The 18,064-nt window shown below is 41.1% G+C and overlaps 1 protein-coding gene across 9 annotated transcripts in view; it reads right to left on the bottom strand.

Annotated features, from left to right (window-relative positions):
• adam22 (ADAM metallopeptidase domain 22) overlaps positions 1-18,064 on the bottom strand; it is a 356,035-nt gene that overhangs the window by 293,581 nt on the left and 44,390 nt on the right. For all 9 annotated transcript variants that reach the window (XM_063044159.1, XM_063044161.1, XM_063044160.1 and 6 more), the window contains exon 4: positions 7,773-7,839. In XM_063044159.1, coding sequence (XP_062900229.1) covers positions 7,773-7,839 — 67 coding nt within the window. The remainder of the gene's footprint in view (positions 1-7,772; positions 7,840-18,064) is intronic.

Here is an 18,064-nt window from a genome sequence, read left to right as displayed (position 1 = left end):
TCCCTGATTTCTATTGAACCCCAATCACCTCACTAACTGATGCCTATGTTTTCAGCTCATATGCCCTATACCTTAACAGCTGTATAATATTCTATTTATGAATGATCCTTAAAATCTACCTGATTGAACAAGTCCTCAGTCAGTCAACTATTCCAAAATCTCCTGTGTAGTACAGTTCCCAACTTAGCTGATAGTAGTCTTGTGAAGTATCTGGGAATGTTTACTTTTACACTGAAGTTGTCACCCAAGTGAAACATTTGGTTGTTTGAATAATGAAGGTGAATTATTTTTGCAATGTCTTCTTCAGAACCTGTGAGAACACACAATAAACGTAACTGAATCAGAAACAATGAATTGTTCCAAAACTGATGATAGGACACCAGATATGGGTTCTAACTGCATGACAAAACCAGATAATGATTTTCTCACAAAATATGCCTGCATTATATTGTTATTTGATGACAGCTCTCTTTTCAAGACAGATTTCTTGTCAACTAAAAAAGTCTGAGAGAATGAATTTGCTTGCCAAATGATTTAAGTGCAATGTGATTCAAATCCAAAAGCATTTGGAATAGATTTATACAGCAAATTCCATTCGGAGTTGCATTTTGTATTAATAATAATTTCATATAAACTGTAATTCATGTAGGCTGACTGGGAGTGAAATAAAAATATAGTTTATTATTCTTCGAGGTTATGGCTACTTTTGAAGCAGTCATGGACTTTACTTCCTACAACAGGTGGCATCTGAGAATGTTTTATCCATTCACAGCCATTATAAAAGGTGGCATTTCCTATCAACACTCACAACACGCTGGAGGAACTCAGCAGGTCGGGAAGCATCCGTGGAAACGAACAGTCGACGTTTTGGGCCGGAACCCTTCATCAGGACTGTAGGGGGAAGGGGCAGAGGCCCTATAAAGAAGATGGGGGAGGGTGGGAAGGAGAAGGCTGGTAGGTTCCAGGTGAAAAACCAGTAAGGGGAAAGATAACGGGGTGGGGGAGGGGAAGCAGGGAGATGATAGACGGGAAAGGTGAAGAAGGAATAGGGGAAAACACAATGGGTAGTAGAAAGAGGCGGGACCATGAGGGAGGTGATAGGGGAGGGGGCAGAGTGACATAGGGATAGGGGAAGGGAGGGGGAGGGAATTACCGGAAGTTGGAGAATTCTATGTTCATACCAAGGGGCTGGAGACTACCTAGACAGTATATGAGGTGTTGCTCCTCCAACCTGAGTTTAGCCTCATTATGGCAGTAGAGGAGGCTGTGTATGGACATTTCTGAATGGGAGTGGGAAGCAGAGTTGAAGTGGGTGGCTATTGGGAGATCCTGTCTGTTTCGGTGGACGGAGCAGAGGTGCTCAACGAGCATTTAGGCATTTCCTATCCATTCCCAATTGCTCCCGTGAAGACAATGAATTAAGTCATCCAGATGAGTTCGTCTGGCATTACATGAAGGTCAAACAGGATAAAAGTGGCAAAATCCCTTACATGAACCACATTGTTTTGATATTGCTGGCAATATCATTCTTGATATTAGCTTTGTAGTTGCATATTATTTAATTGCTTGAATTTAAAATTCCACTGCTGCCACCATGGGTTCTGAACGCCAGGTTTCTTTTTGTTCATTCCTGTGTAGCGGACATTACTGGCAGAGTCAGTGCTTCTCCCTTTCGACTTTGAGAAGGTCCTGGTGAGCCAGCATTTCAAAACACTGTGGTCATTCTAGGGAAGGCACTGCTACATTGCCGGAAGTACTTAGGCTCAGTGATGAAGGGAAAGTGACAATACTAATTCGGGATAATCTGTGATCCAGAGAGGAACACGAAGGCGGTGGTGTTCTTATGCACCTGCTGCCCATATCCTTTTGGGTTTGGATGGTATTGTGGATGGTCTTGGTGAGTAACTGCTGTGTGGTGAAGAGTGAAGACCAGGCTTATACTTATACTTATACTCAGAATGTATCTGCTCTCCCATGCCTGACGGCTGCTGTAGGCATGGCAGTTACAAATGACCATAAACGTGACCAGACTAATACTAGTAACACAAACCACAGGCTTGTTATTCTGCAGTGTGTGACTCAGCTTGTAACAACTCAATCATCTATACAATGAATGTGGCACAAGTAAGGAGTATACTTTCCATACTGCCCTGATTAATGCAACTCAAACAATACTGAAGAAACTCAATGTCATCCAGGACAAACCTGCTTCTCAGGAACCTATCAACAACTAAACATTAACAACTTCTGCCACTGGAGCACCCTGGCTGTGGTGTGCACTGTGACAGGATCCTCAATTATCCCTTATGAACTGTGCTTTTAAAAAGAGAGAAGGAGCTGTACAGCACAAACACCTTGATATTAAGAGAGGGAAAGGCAAAAACTGCTCACAGTTTGTTTGGAATTTCTGCAAGGACACTGCTAGCTTATGAGTTCCTACAGAGAGAGAGAAGGGAGGAGCTACTTGATGGACAGCTGGTGTTCAGCATGCTGAGAGATAAATAGAAGGTTAGCTGGTAGACAGACAGACACGTGATGTTGAACACTGGATAAGCTTTGTTGTGCCCACAGAAAGGTAGATTTTTGGAGGATCGATCAGGAGAATCGATCAGCGGCTCTCGCAGGGTGGAAAAGGTGTGACCGGTAGGAAGTTATTAGTGTGTCCAACCCTCGACTGGGTTGATAACTCCACCACAGAAAACGGTCCCCTTGTTGTGGTCACATTCAGTGACTTCTAAAGGATTTTGGAGGACAACCGAAAGAATCGACGGCATCGGCTTACGCGAACAACCACAACACCTCTCTCTCTCCATCACTACTCAACTAAATACCACGAACTGAACTGAACTTTACTCATCATCGTAAGACTGTATTCATTTACCCCTAGGCTTGAAGAAGCTTGGTTTTTATATTTCCACACATATGTAAAATCATTGCTAACCTGTTTGATATATCTGAATTTTATTACTGCATTGCGTAGTTACTAATAAATGAGTATCAGTTAATAGCAATACCAGACACCAAGGTGTTTTCCATTTCTGCTGGTTCTTTAACCCGTCACAGGGTACGTGACAGCACTATGTACAAAATGCACAGCAGCTGATGGAGGAGGTCTCAGCGATTACAATGCCATCGAGTACCAAGAGCAAGCAGAAGATTCTATCATTAGAGATGGTCATTGCCTCCCACGCTTGTGGTAGGAATGTCATGTGCTACATATCAGTTATGGATAAAACAGCCGAAGGTGGTTGGGCCAAGGATGCCACCCCAAGGCTGGGGTGATTGATCTTCAATTACCAAGGCTGTGACCTAATCACTGATACCCAGATTGGAGCCAAGTGATCCTGGGGAAATGATTCAATGATTAGCAATTACGAGGGGTGATTGATAAGTTCGTGGCCTAAGACAGAAGGAGTCAATTTTAGAAAACCTAGCACACTTATTTTTCACCATAGTCCCCTTCTACATGTACACACTTGTCCAGTGGTCGTGGAGCATACGGACCCCTTCTTTGTAGAAGTGGTCCACAGCGGGGGTGATTGATACGTTCGTAGCCTAAGGTAGAAGGAGATGAGTTATTCACTTCAAACTTTCTGCATTATCACTCAAAAAATTGAACTGCACGTGCATGTAACGAGAGCATCTTGGACCTCCAGGTGGTCCACAGCAGGGGTGATTGATAAGTTTGTGGCCTAAGGTAGAAGGAGATGAGTTATACCACTCTCGTTATATGCACATGCAGGTCAACTCTTTGAGTGAAAATGCAGAAAGTTTGAAGTTAATAACTCATCTCCTTCTACCTTAGGCCACGAACTTATCAATCACCCCTGCTGTGGACCACTTCTAGAGGTCCAAGATGCCGACTTCTACAAAGAAGGGAATCGTATGCTCCACGACGGCTGGACTAAGTGTGTAACTGTAGGAAAAATAAATGTGCTAGGTTTTCTAAAATTGACTCTTCTCTACCTTAGGTCATGAACTTATCAATCACCCCTCGTAAATGCAACTTGATGGCACTGTTTCTGATTGAGAGTAGACAAGCTGGATGATTTGCTGGGTTGAATTTGTCCTTTTTTGTTGTGAATGGGATCTACATGGGCAATTTTCCATATTTACATGTAGACGCCAGTGTTGCAGCCATACTATAGAATATAACTTGCTGACAGATCTGAGTTTGTACGCAAATACTACATCCCATAGGATTCACTGCATCCAGCGTCCTCTGACTGTGGGGATCACAGACAGAAGCTTATGTGGATTACTTGTTTGGCTCCTCTAGTTGAAAATGGTGCAAAACCTTTTCCCTAGCACTCGCCTACTGGGCCCAGCTATTCCCCAAGGATGTGGGTGATTTGCAGCCGCCTCCTCCTGTTAAATGTTTAATTGTCTACTGTGACTAGCTGTGGTTAGACTGCAGAGCTTTGATCACTGAGCTCTGTCTGCTTCTACTGTCAAGCATGCAAGTAGCCCTGATGCAGAACAGACTTATTGAAATATTTCCAGGGATAACAGATTCTATTTATGTTGACGATATGTTCTCCCTAGGCCATAAGAAGTTGAGTGGTATAAACAGAACAAGTGGAGAGAAATTGTTCTCATTGATTCTCTCTTCCAGTCAAGAACCAGTGAGCATGGTGATTTGTTAAAGACTACTAAATTTAAAGCCTGATTTCATTGGTTAGAAGCTGCGTTAGACACAAATTCCATGAGCTGTTGCAGCATGCGTATGCTGGTGGAGGCATAGATGTTAGAGTGTTGATGATGACATTGCTTAGGGAATGCATGAGGCACAATCACTTATTGTCTGCAGAACCAGTAAGCACTGAATAGGAATCAGAAATACCAAATGAATGAGCTTTTAAAATTTACATATACAAATAAACATGGTATTATCTGTCTCTGCCAAGGAATCTCCAGCAAGAGAAATTCTTTGCATGAGTCACCCTGTGTTTTCGAAGTCCATTCATTTTGGAGGTTCATAGAGCAGCAGGCTGTAAACTATTGAATGAAGGAGGAATACAGGTTCTACAATGGCAGTATTCCAAAGAAATCATAGCCGCTTCATTACACCTAAAGATACCAAAAAAAGTGTTGATGCATGGGATTAATTGGTTCACACAACCAATGGGCTCACTTTAAGGACTGTTTATCTTGTTATTTCATGCTGTCGTTATTTATTGCTATTTATTTATATTAGCATTTGCACAGTTTGTTGTTCATTAATCCTGTGTACAGGTACTGTTCCATAGATTATGCCCACAGGAAGAAGACTCACAGGGCTGTTTGCGATGACATATATGTAAACCTGATGATAAATTTTACTTTGAACTTTCAACTTTGACATGATAGGCTGAATGGTCTGTTTTAGTGAAATTTGACTCCATACTTCTTGGCATTGTGGATATTTGAACTCTGCTCACTAGTGTGGACTGGAGGAAGAGGCTAGTTAAGTGCTTATAAATTGCTGTCCTTTCATTGGGGTGTTGTAGAATGGCATACAAGCACCAGACCAACAATGATCTTGGCTGATGCCCCAGTGCAGGAAATCCTAACTGCCTGTAAAATAAAAGCATGGTGACAGTGCAGCAAGCAGGAACCAAGTGGAGTGTCCTTGCTCTGCTACATTAGATGAGTGCCCGCCTCTTTCGAGCAAAAGCTCTCCTCTTTCCCATTAAACAATGGTGAAGCAGGGTCTGTGTAATGAGGAAATATTGATTAGGCTTACAGTATGTGTCATTGGATGTGCATAACCAGCCTCTTCTTTATGTTAATGCATTAAATTTAATGGAAGACCAGCAAAGAGCGTATTGAACTTTGCAGTAAAAGCACTAGACTGAATTTTCAATACACAGATATCATATCACTTACAGTATCAAAATGTGATGGTGTGCAATCTAATTTTTAGGTCAAAGATCATTTTCTTTTTATAAATGACTACCAGAAAAACTCTGATAGTGTGCAATCTCAAAGTTTGGAAATCCCAATGTTCTGGCATCTGGTTTCTGTGCTTCTATGCTTTCAAAAGCACTCCAAGTCCTTAGATACTGCACTCTCTTTAAATTCACAAGGCCCTAGTTCCTGCATTCCCCTAAACTTTGAGCAACAAACAGTCTGCTAAATCTCTCCAGTAGATTGTCTGTTTCTGCAGATCCCAATATCTGCAGTCACTTGCGTCTTCCCTTGAACTTTACTGGGTTCACTGGAAAGTTTCTACCATTGTACAGCATCTAAAAAAAAGTGAACCAGAAGTGTGCTGGACTATTAATCAGAATAACAGCCAATAATCAAGAATATCTGCCAGTCTAGCACCATCAAAGTCCCAAGTCTTATTGTGTTTTCAGGTTAACTACCTTCTCTCTTGGTACGGGGACCTTTCGATAAATATAATCAGCCACCATCAGACCTTTCCTCCCCATCCCAACTGTAACCGACATAAATAAATAAACAAGCTGCCTACTTTGTCCCCAGTACAAGCAACTGGATGCGTAGTGCTGCACAATCCACGGACATTTTCCAAAATTGATAAAAATGCCTTTGTAATTCATAACATCTTTTCAATATTTTATTAGTTTCTACATAAAAGAATACATCATAGAGTTAGAGTTGGAGCTTTATTGTCATTGCCGAGGACAATGAAATTGCGGTGCTACTCCATTTAGTATAAAACAACATACGGGCAATTCAGTTACTAAAAACACAATGACTAAATTTAAAATAATGTCTGAGTTATTTAAAATGTCATTGAAGTTAAAGCTGAATTAAAAACAACCAACTCTAAAATTTAAAAAAAACAGTAGCTGCCCCATTAGAGTGTTGGACTTGCCCATGGCATAAAATACAATGATTAAATATTAAATAGCATTAAGAATTAAAGCTGAAATATAAAAAAGAGCTCTGAAATCAAAGAAAGTAGCTGCCCCATTTAAACCCAAATATTACATATGCCCACTTAGAGATTTTCTATATTGTTAATGGACTATAGGTGGGTGGGGGGTGAACATTATTAGTTGCATGACAGCCCTGGGGAAAAAGCAATCTTTCAGTCTGGATGTCTGTGCAGAAATGTTTCTGTACCTACTGCCGGTTGCTGGAGATTAAATAGGTGATTACTGGAGTGGGATCAGTCCATCATGATGTTGCAACCCCACCATGGATAGCGTGAGTTACAGGTGGTTTCCAAGTTTGGTAGTTGTGTCCCAGTGATGTTGTATGCAGTCCTGGTCACTCACTGCAGTGCTTTCTGGTTGATCTTGTTGGTGCTAGTGTACCATACTGTCACGTCAGTGTGCTCTCGTTGGCACATTGGTAAGAGTTCACCAGCAGTTTTTTGGGGGGGGCAGATTTATTCTCTTTAAACCCCTAGGACAGCCTAGGGGTCCAGCTGAGCATTCCTTACTATCAAGGATGTATTGGTGGTCCAAGAAACCACCATAAAATACCTGTGCAAAACACATATAGTGTATAAAGTGCCTAACAGCTTAAAATATGGCTTCACATGAGTATTATTTCCAAGGAACAACTCAACTCTCATAAACACAATACTTACATAAAACATATATGATTGAACTTTCCCAAGAACATCAATAAAATAAGACTATATACAAACAGAAAAATACCACTGTTACATCTGTTCAAATTTTCTTTTATTTTCACAGTAATGATCAAGTGGTTGTGACTATACTAGGCTAGAGCAGCTGTAGAGTAGGTTAAGCTGAAAAATCAACCCAAACTCACAGAATTTAAGAATCCAGACTTCAACTTGTCAGACTTACCATTGAATGGATAGATTTTCCCCTTGCATGAACAGTTCGTTCCACGTACTGGGATGAGAGCAGATCACTAGTTTAAAAGAATAAATGTTAGTCAACATATAAATGCTATGTACCTCGAGGGCAATAGATATATTATTAATCAGATCTATTTTTTGACTTCTATCTTCATGCATTTAATTAAAAACTGCATATAATAACCATTATACCAAGCACAGAATTTGCCGGATCTATTGTGAAACTTCATTAACAACCCAGATGGCTTATCCTGCATGTAGTCACCCTTCTGGTATCTTTAAACCCTTCTGGATTTAAAGCAGATGGAGGAAATTTAAAGGAGAGCAGGTTTCAAGTGGGCAGAGCTTTTCTAAAACAAGAAGCAGATAGTTTAAGACCAAGACTATCTAAGTGTTAGGAATGCTGTATGTTCCTGTCAGATGTTTGCCCAAAATGGGCGGGAAGAAACAGTCAAACAGTTTCAGGAAGCTCAGTACTGGCCACCTCATTCCCATTTCTACTATGTCTGATCCATATACTGTATTATTTCTCTTTTCTTCCCATTTCTATTATCCTTCACTCACATTCAAGGTCATTTAAACTCTCTTATTTTCCACTCTAGAAAAATGGAAAGCAGGAGAGGGGTGAAAGGTGCTGGCAAGCCATCTCAGGTTAGGGAAGGAGGGTCAAAGCAATAGAGGCCTAAACTTCCCTTACAGCCTCACTACATCTGGTGCACACCGGAGGGCCTCCTCTTTGCCCCGTAGGCCTCAAACACAAGTCCCTTTGAAATAGAGGCAGAGTTAAGATAACAGCAAACAGGAACTTAATGGGGATTATTTTCACTGCTATTTTGTATAACAAAATAAAGTTTATTCTTAAAACTTACAAGAGTAAATTGTGCAATGCTTTTTCATTCATAGACAATGTATTAAGTGGTGTTCTATTTCATTCCCTAAAATCAATAGGACTCTTGCACTCTTGTGACCCTCTGGTGTGAACCACTACTACAATAATTGAGGGGTTTCCTAACCTAATGCAGCCCTTCCATCTCTAGTAGCGGAGGAACCCTATACCGTGGTTCTACCCCAGCTGGCCTTTGCTGTAGCTGCACCAAGTTTCAGTCCGTCCCTCAGCACGTACTCCTGCAGCCTGGAATGCGCCAGCTGGCAGCATTCCTCTATAGATATCACGATGTGCTGGCAGACCGAGTTGAATCTTCCAACAGCACTTGCTGTCTGTCTCTGTGTGTGAATCTCAGAACAGGCTGTAGATCAGAGAGTCCTCTGTCACACAGCTGCTCGGGACAAACCGTGACACAGGCCCTTACAACTTTCTGCATGCCCTTCTCACAAATCTGCAGAGAGGTAAGCAAGCATCTCATCCCCACGGCAGTCCTCCTGCAGGCAGGGTGTGGTGGCTGAGCAGTTGCTCCATTTTTGAATGATAATGCAACCAAAATTCTTTCTCCCCTTCCATCACCCCATACCACATCTCAGTTGACCCAAGCAATTTTAAACAAATTAAATTTCTTGTAACAGAAGCACTATTTTACAGCATAACAAAACTAATTTAGCAAGCTGTTTCATCAGGCATGACAAGCTAACTGAATTGCTCAAAATTAGCATTCTCATTATTTTTATTTTTCCATCAGCGCTGTACCCTAACTGCTGCACACAAAGCACAGGTAGAAAATAGAGATGGCCTATTTTTCCAAGGTATATATTATTTTAAATAAAGTGGAACACAACAGAAGATGTATGAAAAGCCTATTTTATGACATTAAAACTGGCAGAACAAAGGCATGTACAGCCTAATTGTTGTACTTTTGCGCACCTGTTCACTTTCAACATTCCCTTTATAACTGGCTGGGGTCATTTCTCAATCAACCAATTGCCCCTCTCCCTCCTTTTTCTTGAATGCCTACACTTCTCATCATGGCTGATACAACCCTTGACCTTTTACCTCCCTTCTCCCCACAATCCAGGGTCTTAAGCAACCCCCTCCACCCACTCCTTTCAATTCTGTATATTCCATTCACTGCTCACAAAACACTTTCTATTAGACAACGAGGAAAGCAAATGAATACTTAACAAAATACTTTCCATCAGTTCACAGAAATTACTCCAACTTTCTGTCTGTGCCTTCCTTAGATATTGCTTCACTCATATTCCATCCTCTGCCTCATACACTGTCCAAAGGAGTTCAATACAAACAATAAATCAGCTTTCCAAACTCAAATTTCAACACTTCCAATTGTTTTCTTCCCTTTTCTACCACTTTTCACTACAAAATCACTGTGCAAATATTTCATTTATTGCTTAATCTCCCTTTCCACTTTATTGCTTAATCTACTGCTTTCCACTCTACCAAAGATATTAATTTTTTCTCTATGACCACCATCTTCCATCCATGTTCCTCAGTACTTGCTTGTTAAATTTCTAACTTTCTCCTTTTCTCATGAACTTTATTTTTTCACTCTTCACAGATGCTGCCTGACCTGCTATTTCTATGATTTAAGGTTTCCAATATCCCTTATATTTTCATGACAAAAAATTCTCAACACTAAGAATAAAAATTGCTGGAAACACTCAGCAGATCAGGCAGCATCATTACAACAGCTGAGTGTAGGATCTCAGACTTGAAACTTGAGCTACTTTTCTGTTTTCTGTTTGCACGGGTGAACTAACACCTCAAATCAGCAAGTTGTTTGCTATGTCTCCTCTCTCACTGTGAAACGGAAACATCTCTTTTTCCCTTGTTAGAGAGAGAGAGAGAGAGAGAGAGAGAGAGAGAGAGAGAGAGAGCCTGTGGTATGTCGAATTACCGGGTGAACGAGTAGTCTCTAGGGTACTGCAAGTCTATGTCTTTAATGATGCTTTGCTGCACGCTTGAATGCTTGGTAGGTGGCGCTGATGCTTTTTTGCTGGTGGGGGAGGGGGGATTGTTGCTTTGCTGCTGCTTGTGTGCGGGGGGGGAGCTGGGGGGCGCTTTGGGGTTCTAACATTTAACTGTCATTCATTCTTTGGGGCACTCCTCTGTTTTCGTGGGTGGTTGCGAAGAAACAGAATTTCAGGATGTATAGTGTATATATTTCTCTGACATTAAATGTACCTATTGATGATGAATCCATTTTGAGCATTTTCTGTTTTCCTTTCAAGATGTTTTGCTCAGATTTAGAAATTGATCCAATCTATTAAAATTATTTTCTCCTTGCACAGTTCAAGCAGATTATGATGGATAGATTATCTTGAGATAATGTAGAAATTGAAAACTCAAAAAAAATTTTGAAGAGTGTAATATATTTGGATATTTACTCATTCAAGTATAGCTAAATGATTAGGTTGATCAGAATATCCAGGCAGAGATAACTATCACTGTACCAACACTGTCAAGAAAACATTGCATTTTCAATAAATCAGTAAGTCATTTGGCAAAGTTTCATCAGTAACAGGGTCTCAGCAATAAATGAAGAATGCATAGATATTAGGAGTACTCCATTTGTAACAGAAAATCTACAAATTATACAGGAATTGCTCATTTAAACTTTAAATTGGATCCATGTCTAATCATCGTACTGAATGTGGCTGTGTCAAAAGTATACAGCTCACAAAATCGGTTCCAGGATGAACTCAAATCAGGTTTGTGAGCATAAAACCTAGTAGGAAGAGAATGAGATTTTCGAGAGGCAGCATATGTGCCCCAATTTGAAACCAAATTGGGAAGAAAAAATTGTTGCAATTTCCAGATTGTACAGAGGCTGTGGATAAATTTCAAAGTTATTCGCTGAAAGTGGTCTGAATTGAAATTGGGATTTGAAACACAGGCTTAATTTGTCAAATAAGCAATCAAGTTTTCAGGCAATTGTAGTGTAAATTTGCTTTATTTTGAAGCTCTTAACAAAATGTTCTGCTGAATCAATAATATAATACAGGAAAAATAGGCAAATCAGCCCCTCAAACCTGTTCTACCATTCGCTACGAACATGGATGGTCCTTCATCTCAAAACCATATTCTCATTCTCTCCATACACTCTCGATAGCTAAACATTAAGCAATCATCAGTAAGTACCTACATATTTGACCTCGTGATAAAGTGGAAATCATTGATTAAGCTGCCAAATACAGCTGGGTCCTTGATATTCTCTGAGGAATTCCTGCAGCAATACCTTGAATTATGTATAAGATTATATGTATGCATAGTTCAAGATGTTTGAAGGTTTCTATAGCTAATTACAAAAGAAATTTGAAATGCCTTTCATCATCTAGAGAAAATGGAGGGCTGATGTAAAGCATGAATTATTCATAAAATGTTAACTTATATTTTATGTTGGTTGGAATTCCAAAAATTTTCTTTACTACTATAAATCAAAGAATCAAACTCAGTATGATTCCTTGCATATAATATTAGTAGAGCTACTAAGACTTGATGTTTCAATCCCTATGGTAAGTTGGCACTCTCGATGTTGGCAGTGGACTTGGAGTGGTGACAAGGAGGGAGGGTAGGTACGTGATCAGGGTCAGCAGGTGGGCACCCTCCTTCTTTGACGTTTTGTTGATAAGCCCACGACATCTCCAGAGGGCTCAATGGAGCTACCTGGTATCCCAGGTACACCCTCCTCAGTTCCATACCCTCCTTTCTTCATCTTGCAGCCCAGTTGTTGTCTTTCCTTTTAATCCAAATCCAATTGCTGCTTTCCTCTGCTGCATTTGACAAGGACTTGATTGCTTGTTGGAGGGAGTGACCCCTCACCGCCACCTTCTTCAATAGGCTGGTCATGGATGTAGCAACGAATCCCCTGCATCCCACTTCTACAGGGAAAATCTTGGTCTTCCAGCCATTCTGGGCAGCTTCAGTTGCCAGTTCAGAGTACTTGGTCTTTTTCCTCTCATAAGCTTCTTCGACACCATCTTCCCATGGTACTGTCAATTCCACAACATATGCCAGCTTGACTGTTGTGGACCACAGGACCATGTCTGGCCGGAGTGTCGTAGCCGCAATGTCTGGGAAAATACAATCATTCAGATGTTTGCTTCTCTGTTTCTATACTGAAAACAAAGGATCACACCTCCCTTTTTTACATTCACTACAACTAAAAAAGACAAATCTAAAAGGAGGACCAGCAGGAAAGAGCAATGGGATTTGCATTCCTTTGCAAAGCTACACCAAATCTTGCTCCCATATGAAAAACTCTTTGCAGGAATTAGTTAAGAAATTATTCGTTGCTACAAATAATGAAAGCAATATTGAATCTATATACAGTAGTTGGTGAAACTATCAAAGTAGATCATGAACTGACTAGTGGAATTACCAATCAGCTAAGCAAAGTAAAGTTTTCAAGCTGTAACAAAGGTTTTGAGAGAAGCAAGTCAAGGCTAGCTTCCATCTCAAGTTTTAAGTTTAATTATCATTCAACCATACATGAATATAGCCAAATGAACAATGTTCCTTTGAGGCCAAAGTGCAAAGCACATTAGTAACAGCACACAGTGCACTGCAAATAGCACATATTGTTACGATTTCAGAGAACATGCAGTCACAAAGAGAAAAAATATATAGCCCAAGCCCCTGAGTCCTCCTGGTCCAGCTTGTTCTTCCACTGAGTGAACTCTGAGGAACAGCACCAAATAGAGGGGCCAACCCCCAACCCAGTACGAAATCCATCGGCACACAGCCAGCTCCGATGTCTCCTTCATCAGTGACGGCCATCAGGCGACTTCAAGGCATGTGGACCTTGTCGCCATGACAACCGAGGCAACGCAGCTCCCCTGCCAGTGAAACGGGCTTTCCGTATTATGAAACTGTCACTGAAAAGGTTTCTCAGTGGCGAAAGCAGTCTACAAAGCACAAAGTCTACCACAGCAGAACAATATATCATGCAAATCAAACTAAATGGGGAAATAAGGATTCCCATCTGGTTAAATATCATCAAAAAACGTTTGATTATGTGGCCTTTACCCGCTGATAACCAATTTCCCTGCATTGTCCCTAGGTGCTTATTCTTGTGTTTTCTTATTATTATCATCATTTACTTTTACTGTGCCTGAATGCAACAATTTCAACAAGCAAATCTAGACAAACATATTTCCAGTGTTCTTAGCTAATCACCAATTTTTGTGCCCCATTGACCAGGAAAGAATTTCTGAGAGTGCTACATCACTCGACTTCTCCAAGATACAATTTTTTCCCTACTCACACTACCTGTATCCTTTATCATGTGGCATGGGTGCACTGTCGCAGCCTTTGCCACTCTTCATTACCCGATCCCCACTAGATGCACATGATCCTATTGGGGAGCAAGCAGGTAGTCTTAGTGAGGCAAAGTACATGGGATTCCAGTCATGACTGCAGCTCAGACAAATTGTCAAGATTGCAGACAGCCTAGCTCAAACAAGGACAGCTCAATCTAGAAAAAGTAATGAAATCAGCGGTAATGGGAAAGGAATACTCTCCTGACAAAGGGTCTCGGTCCGAAACGTCATCTGAACCTCTTCCTATAGATGCTGCCTGACCTGCTGTATTCCACCAGCATTTTGTGTGTGTTGCTCTCTTGAGGAGTGCTCAGGTAGCTCAGCTTTGACCACAACAAAGCAACCCACTTGACTGGCACTCCATCAACCACCTTAGACATTCATCATCAGCAATGGTGCACAGTCCGTGCAATGTGTACCAGTTACAAAAAAATCACTTCAGTTATTCACTTTCTCTAACAGCACCTCTCAAATGCATAGCCTCTGGCAAAGTGGAGGACTAGGACAATAGCTACACAGAAACACCACCACCTACACATGTCTTTCCAAATGCCCACCATCATGACTAGAAAATAGTTAAATCATTGGAAGCATCCCCATAAAGCCCATGCTTTATCCCACCTTCCCTTGCTTGACCGTTGGGTATTGACTTGATGGCCCAGACTGCAGACTCCTGCAGATAGTTTTAACTCCTGCATAAAAGACAGCTAGTAGGATTTAGAGATTCCAATGGAAGTTTGTTGCAATAAGACTTTACTTTTAAAATTGGCACGGCATTTATGTCATCTGCTTCATGTGTGTTGCTGGCTTTACTATCCCCTCTTACAATTCATATTTAATTTACTTAAATGTAAATGAGGTGGTGGGTTGGAGATATGTCTACACCAGAAGAGGTGTAAGGTGCTCCTTCCCTCTGTTTGCCTGCAGGTCACCCTTGGGCAAGGTGTAACACCTGCTTAGCCACCGATCAGTGTCACATGAAGCCATGGAGCAGGTGGTGGATGGTCATATAAGCAGCTGGTGCATATCACACCAGTGAAATTTAGTTCTGTTTTTAGTTTTCTACTTCCATTAGAAAGCAAGAAGTGGGTTGTGGAAGAAAACGCATATCACTGGTTATGCGACCACTGATGCCAGGCAGACAATCCCTGAAGAGTACTGATATTGGTTGGGGTCATCTGCCTTGTAAAGACACTGCCCAGAAAAAGGCAATGGCAAACCACGTCTGTAGAAAAGTTTGCCAAGAACAATTGTGGTCATGGATAGAGGGAAGACCATGATCACCCATGTCATACGACACAGCACATAACAATGATGGTGAAATGTAAACACTGGCTTTTTTTTGGAATTTCTGCAAAGAACACGTTTCAAACAGCAAAAGCTAAGAGCGGTTTTTCAATTTAGTTGTGCTTTAAAGTAAATCAATATCTTAATTTATCAATACAGTGTTCTTTAAAAGCAATATCAGGAAATAATTGTATTAAAATTAAAAAAAAGAATAAATGTTACAGAATAATAAGGCAGGGAAATTTGGAAAATTTGTTGCCACAGGCAGCAGTGGAGGTCAGGTTGTTGGGTGTATTTACGGCAGAGATTGATAGGTTCTTGATTGGATATGGCATCAAAGGTTAAAGGGAGATGGCCAGGAACTGGGGTTGAGGAGGGGAAAAAAAAAGGATCAGCCATGATTGAATGGCTGAGCAGACTTGATAGACCAGATGGCCTAATTCTGCTCCTATATCTTATGGTCTTGTGGAAATGTTTGGTTCAGTGAGACCAAACTATCAAGCACCCGTTTATCCCAATCCCATTTTATTCTCATTTCATTCCCATTAACACCCCCCCCCCAAGATTCTATCACTTACCTAAACACAGGAAATAATTTGCAGCGGAAAATTAATCCGCATTTCTTTGAGTTGTGGAAGGAAACCAGCAGATCCAGAGGAAACCTACGTGGTCAGAGAGAGAATGTGCAGATTGCATACAGCCAGCATCAAAAGTCAGGATTGAACTGGTTGACTGAAGCTGAGAGACCCCTGTACCAGCCGTGACACTGTGTCACCCTAAAAAGTGTGCACTCTTCATGTTTTTCTTGTTTTGTTCCAATTGGTTTGATTTTGCCATTAACTAAAAAACTTCAGCAGTCTGGAGAGTTTAAAGGCCAACTTAATCGCAGCGTAGAAGTTCCCACAAATTGCTGGCAGAATATCTAACAAATACAATCAAATCACCGTTGTGGGTGAGTCTAGTTACAGCATGGCAAGTTTACATCAGCAGTGTGAATGTAAGAACTTACTGTAGAAATACTGACAGAAGCACATGCAGATGCAAAGATCAAATATTTGATAGCAAGCAATCATCATTGAAATTTTCATTTACCAGAATGCAGGTGGAGAAAAGTTATCATGGAACAATAGAATCTGCAGCACAGAGGTGTACAACTCCTCCAGTCCTGCCTGGGCCAAGTCTTTGACATAGTTATTGAACTCAGCCACTCAAAAATAAAAGTATAAGAGTCAGGAAGTCACTTTGAGCTTTATAAAATTTTGGTTAGAACACATTTAGAGTATTGTGTGCAGCTCTGGTTGCTTCATTACAGAATGTAGAGGCTTTGGACAGGATGCAAAGATCTTCACCAGTTTGTAGCCTGGATAAGAGAGTATTGGCTGAATGGAGTGGTTGAAAACACTCTGGAGTGTAGGTGGTTGAAGGGCAACCCGATAGAAGCTTTTAGATTTTCGAGCCATAACTTAGATAGTCAAAGCCTTTTTTCATCCCCTAGGGTGAAAATGCCAAATACTTAAGAGAAGTTTGGATAGCTACATTAATGAGAAAGGTATGGAAGGCTATGGTCTGGATGCAGGCAGATGGGACTATGCAGAAAGCTAGGCCAGCATGGACAAGATGGGCTGAATAGCCTGGTTCTGTGCTCAGTGACTCTATAACTAAACAGTACGGCTTTAAGTGAGAAACAGAACATTTAAAGAAAATACAAGAAGCGCGCGCACGCGCGCGCGCACACACACACACACACACACACACACACACACCACACACACACACACACAGAATCTGCTAGGAGAGGAGAGTGGGTCATAGGAGAAAGGGAAGGAGGAGGGGAGCCAGAGGAAGGTGATAGGCAGGTGAGAAGAGGTAAGAGGCCACAGTGAGGAATAGAAGAAGAGGGGAGGGGAAGGGGATTTTTTTTTACCATTAGGAGAAATTGATATTCATGCCATCAGGTAGGAGGCTACTCAGACAGAATATAAGGTGTTACTCCTCCACCCTGAGAGTGGCCTCACTGTAGCACAAGAGGAGATATGGACCAACATGTTGTTACAGAGTAGGAAAGGAAATTACTGTTCTGCCCCATGACATCTTTCCTGGGATATCATGGTCTCTTATGTTGTTTAGCAGCCTCATGTGCAGCACCTTGTCAAAGACCTTCTGAAAATCCAAATAAACAACATCTACTGACTCTCCTTTGTCTATCCTGCCTGTTATTTCCTCAACAAGTTCCAACAGATTTGTTAGGCAAGGTTTTCCCTGAAGGAAACCATGCTGACTTTGGCTTATTTTGTCATGTGCTTCCAAGTCCCCTGAAACCTCATCCTAAATAGACTCTAACATCTTCCCAACCACTGAAGCCATGCTAACTGGCTCATAATTTCCTTTCTTCTGCCTCCCTCCCTCCCTTCTTAAAGTGTGGAGTGAGATTTGTAATTTTCCAGTCCTCTGGAACCACTGCAGAATATAATGATTCTTGAAAGATCATTACTAATGCTTCCTCAATCTCTTCAGCTACCGCTGTCAGAACCCTGGAGTATAGTCCATCTGGTACAGGTAACTTATTTACCTTCAGACCTTACAACTTCCCAAGCACCTTCTCCTTGGTATTAGTAAAGACACTCGCTTCTGCTCCCTAACATCTTGCTTTTCAGGCGTTCAGCTAGTCTCTTCCACTGTGAAGACTGACACAAAATGCTCATTAAGTTCATCCACTATTACTTTGTCCCCCATTACTAGATCTCCAACATCATTCCCCAG

Source organism: Mobula hypostoma, chromosome 3, assembly GCF_963921235.1.
Source record: "Mobula hypostoma chromosome 3, sMobHyp1.1, whole genome shotgun sequence".
Taxonomy (NCBI): Eukaryota; Metazoa; Chordata; class Chondrichthyes; order Myliobatiformes; family Myliobatidae; genus Mobula; species Mobula hypostoma.
The sequence above is the reverse complement of the archived record's forward strand: the minus strand, read 5'-3'. Positions and strand labels throughout refer to the sequence as shown.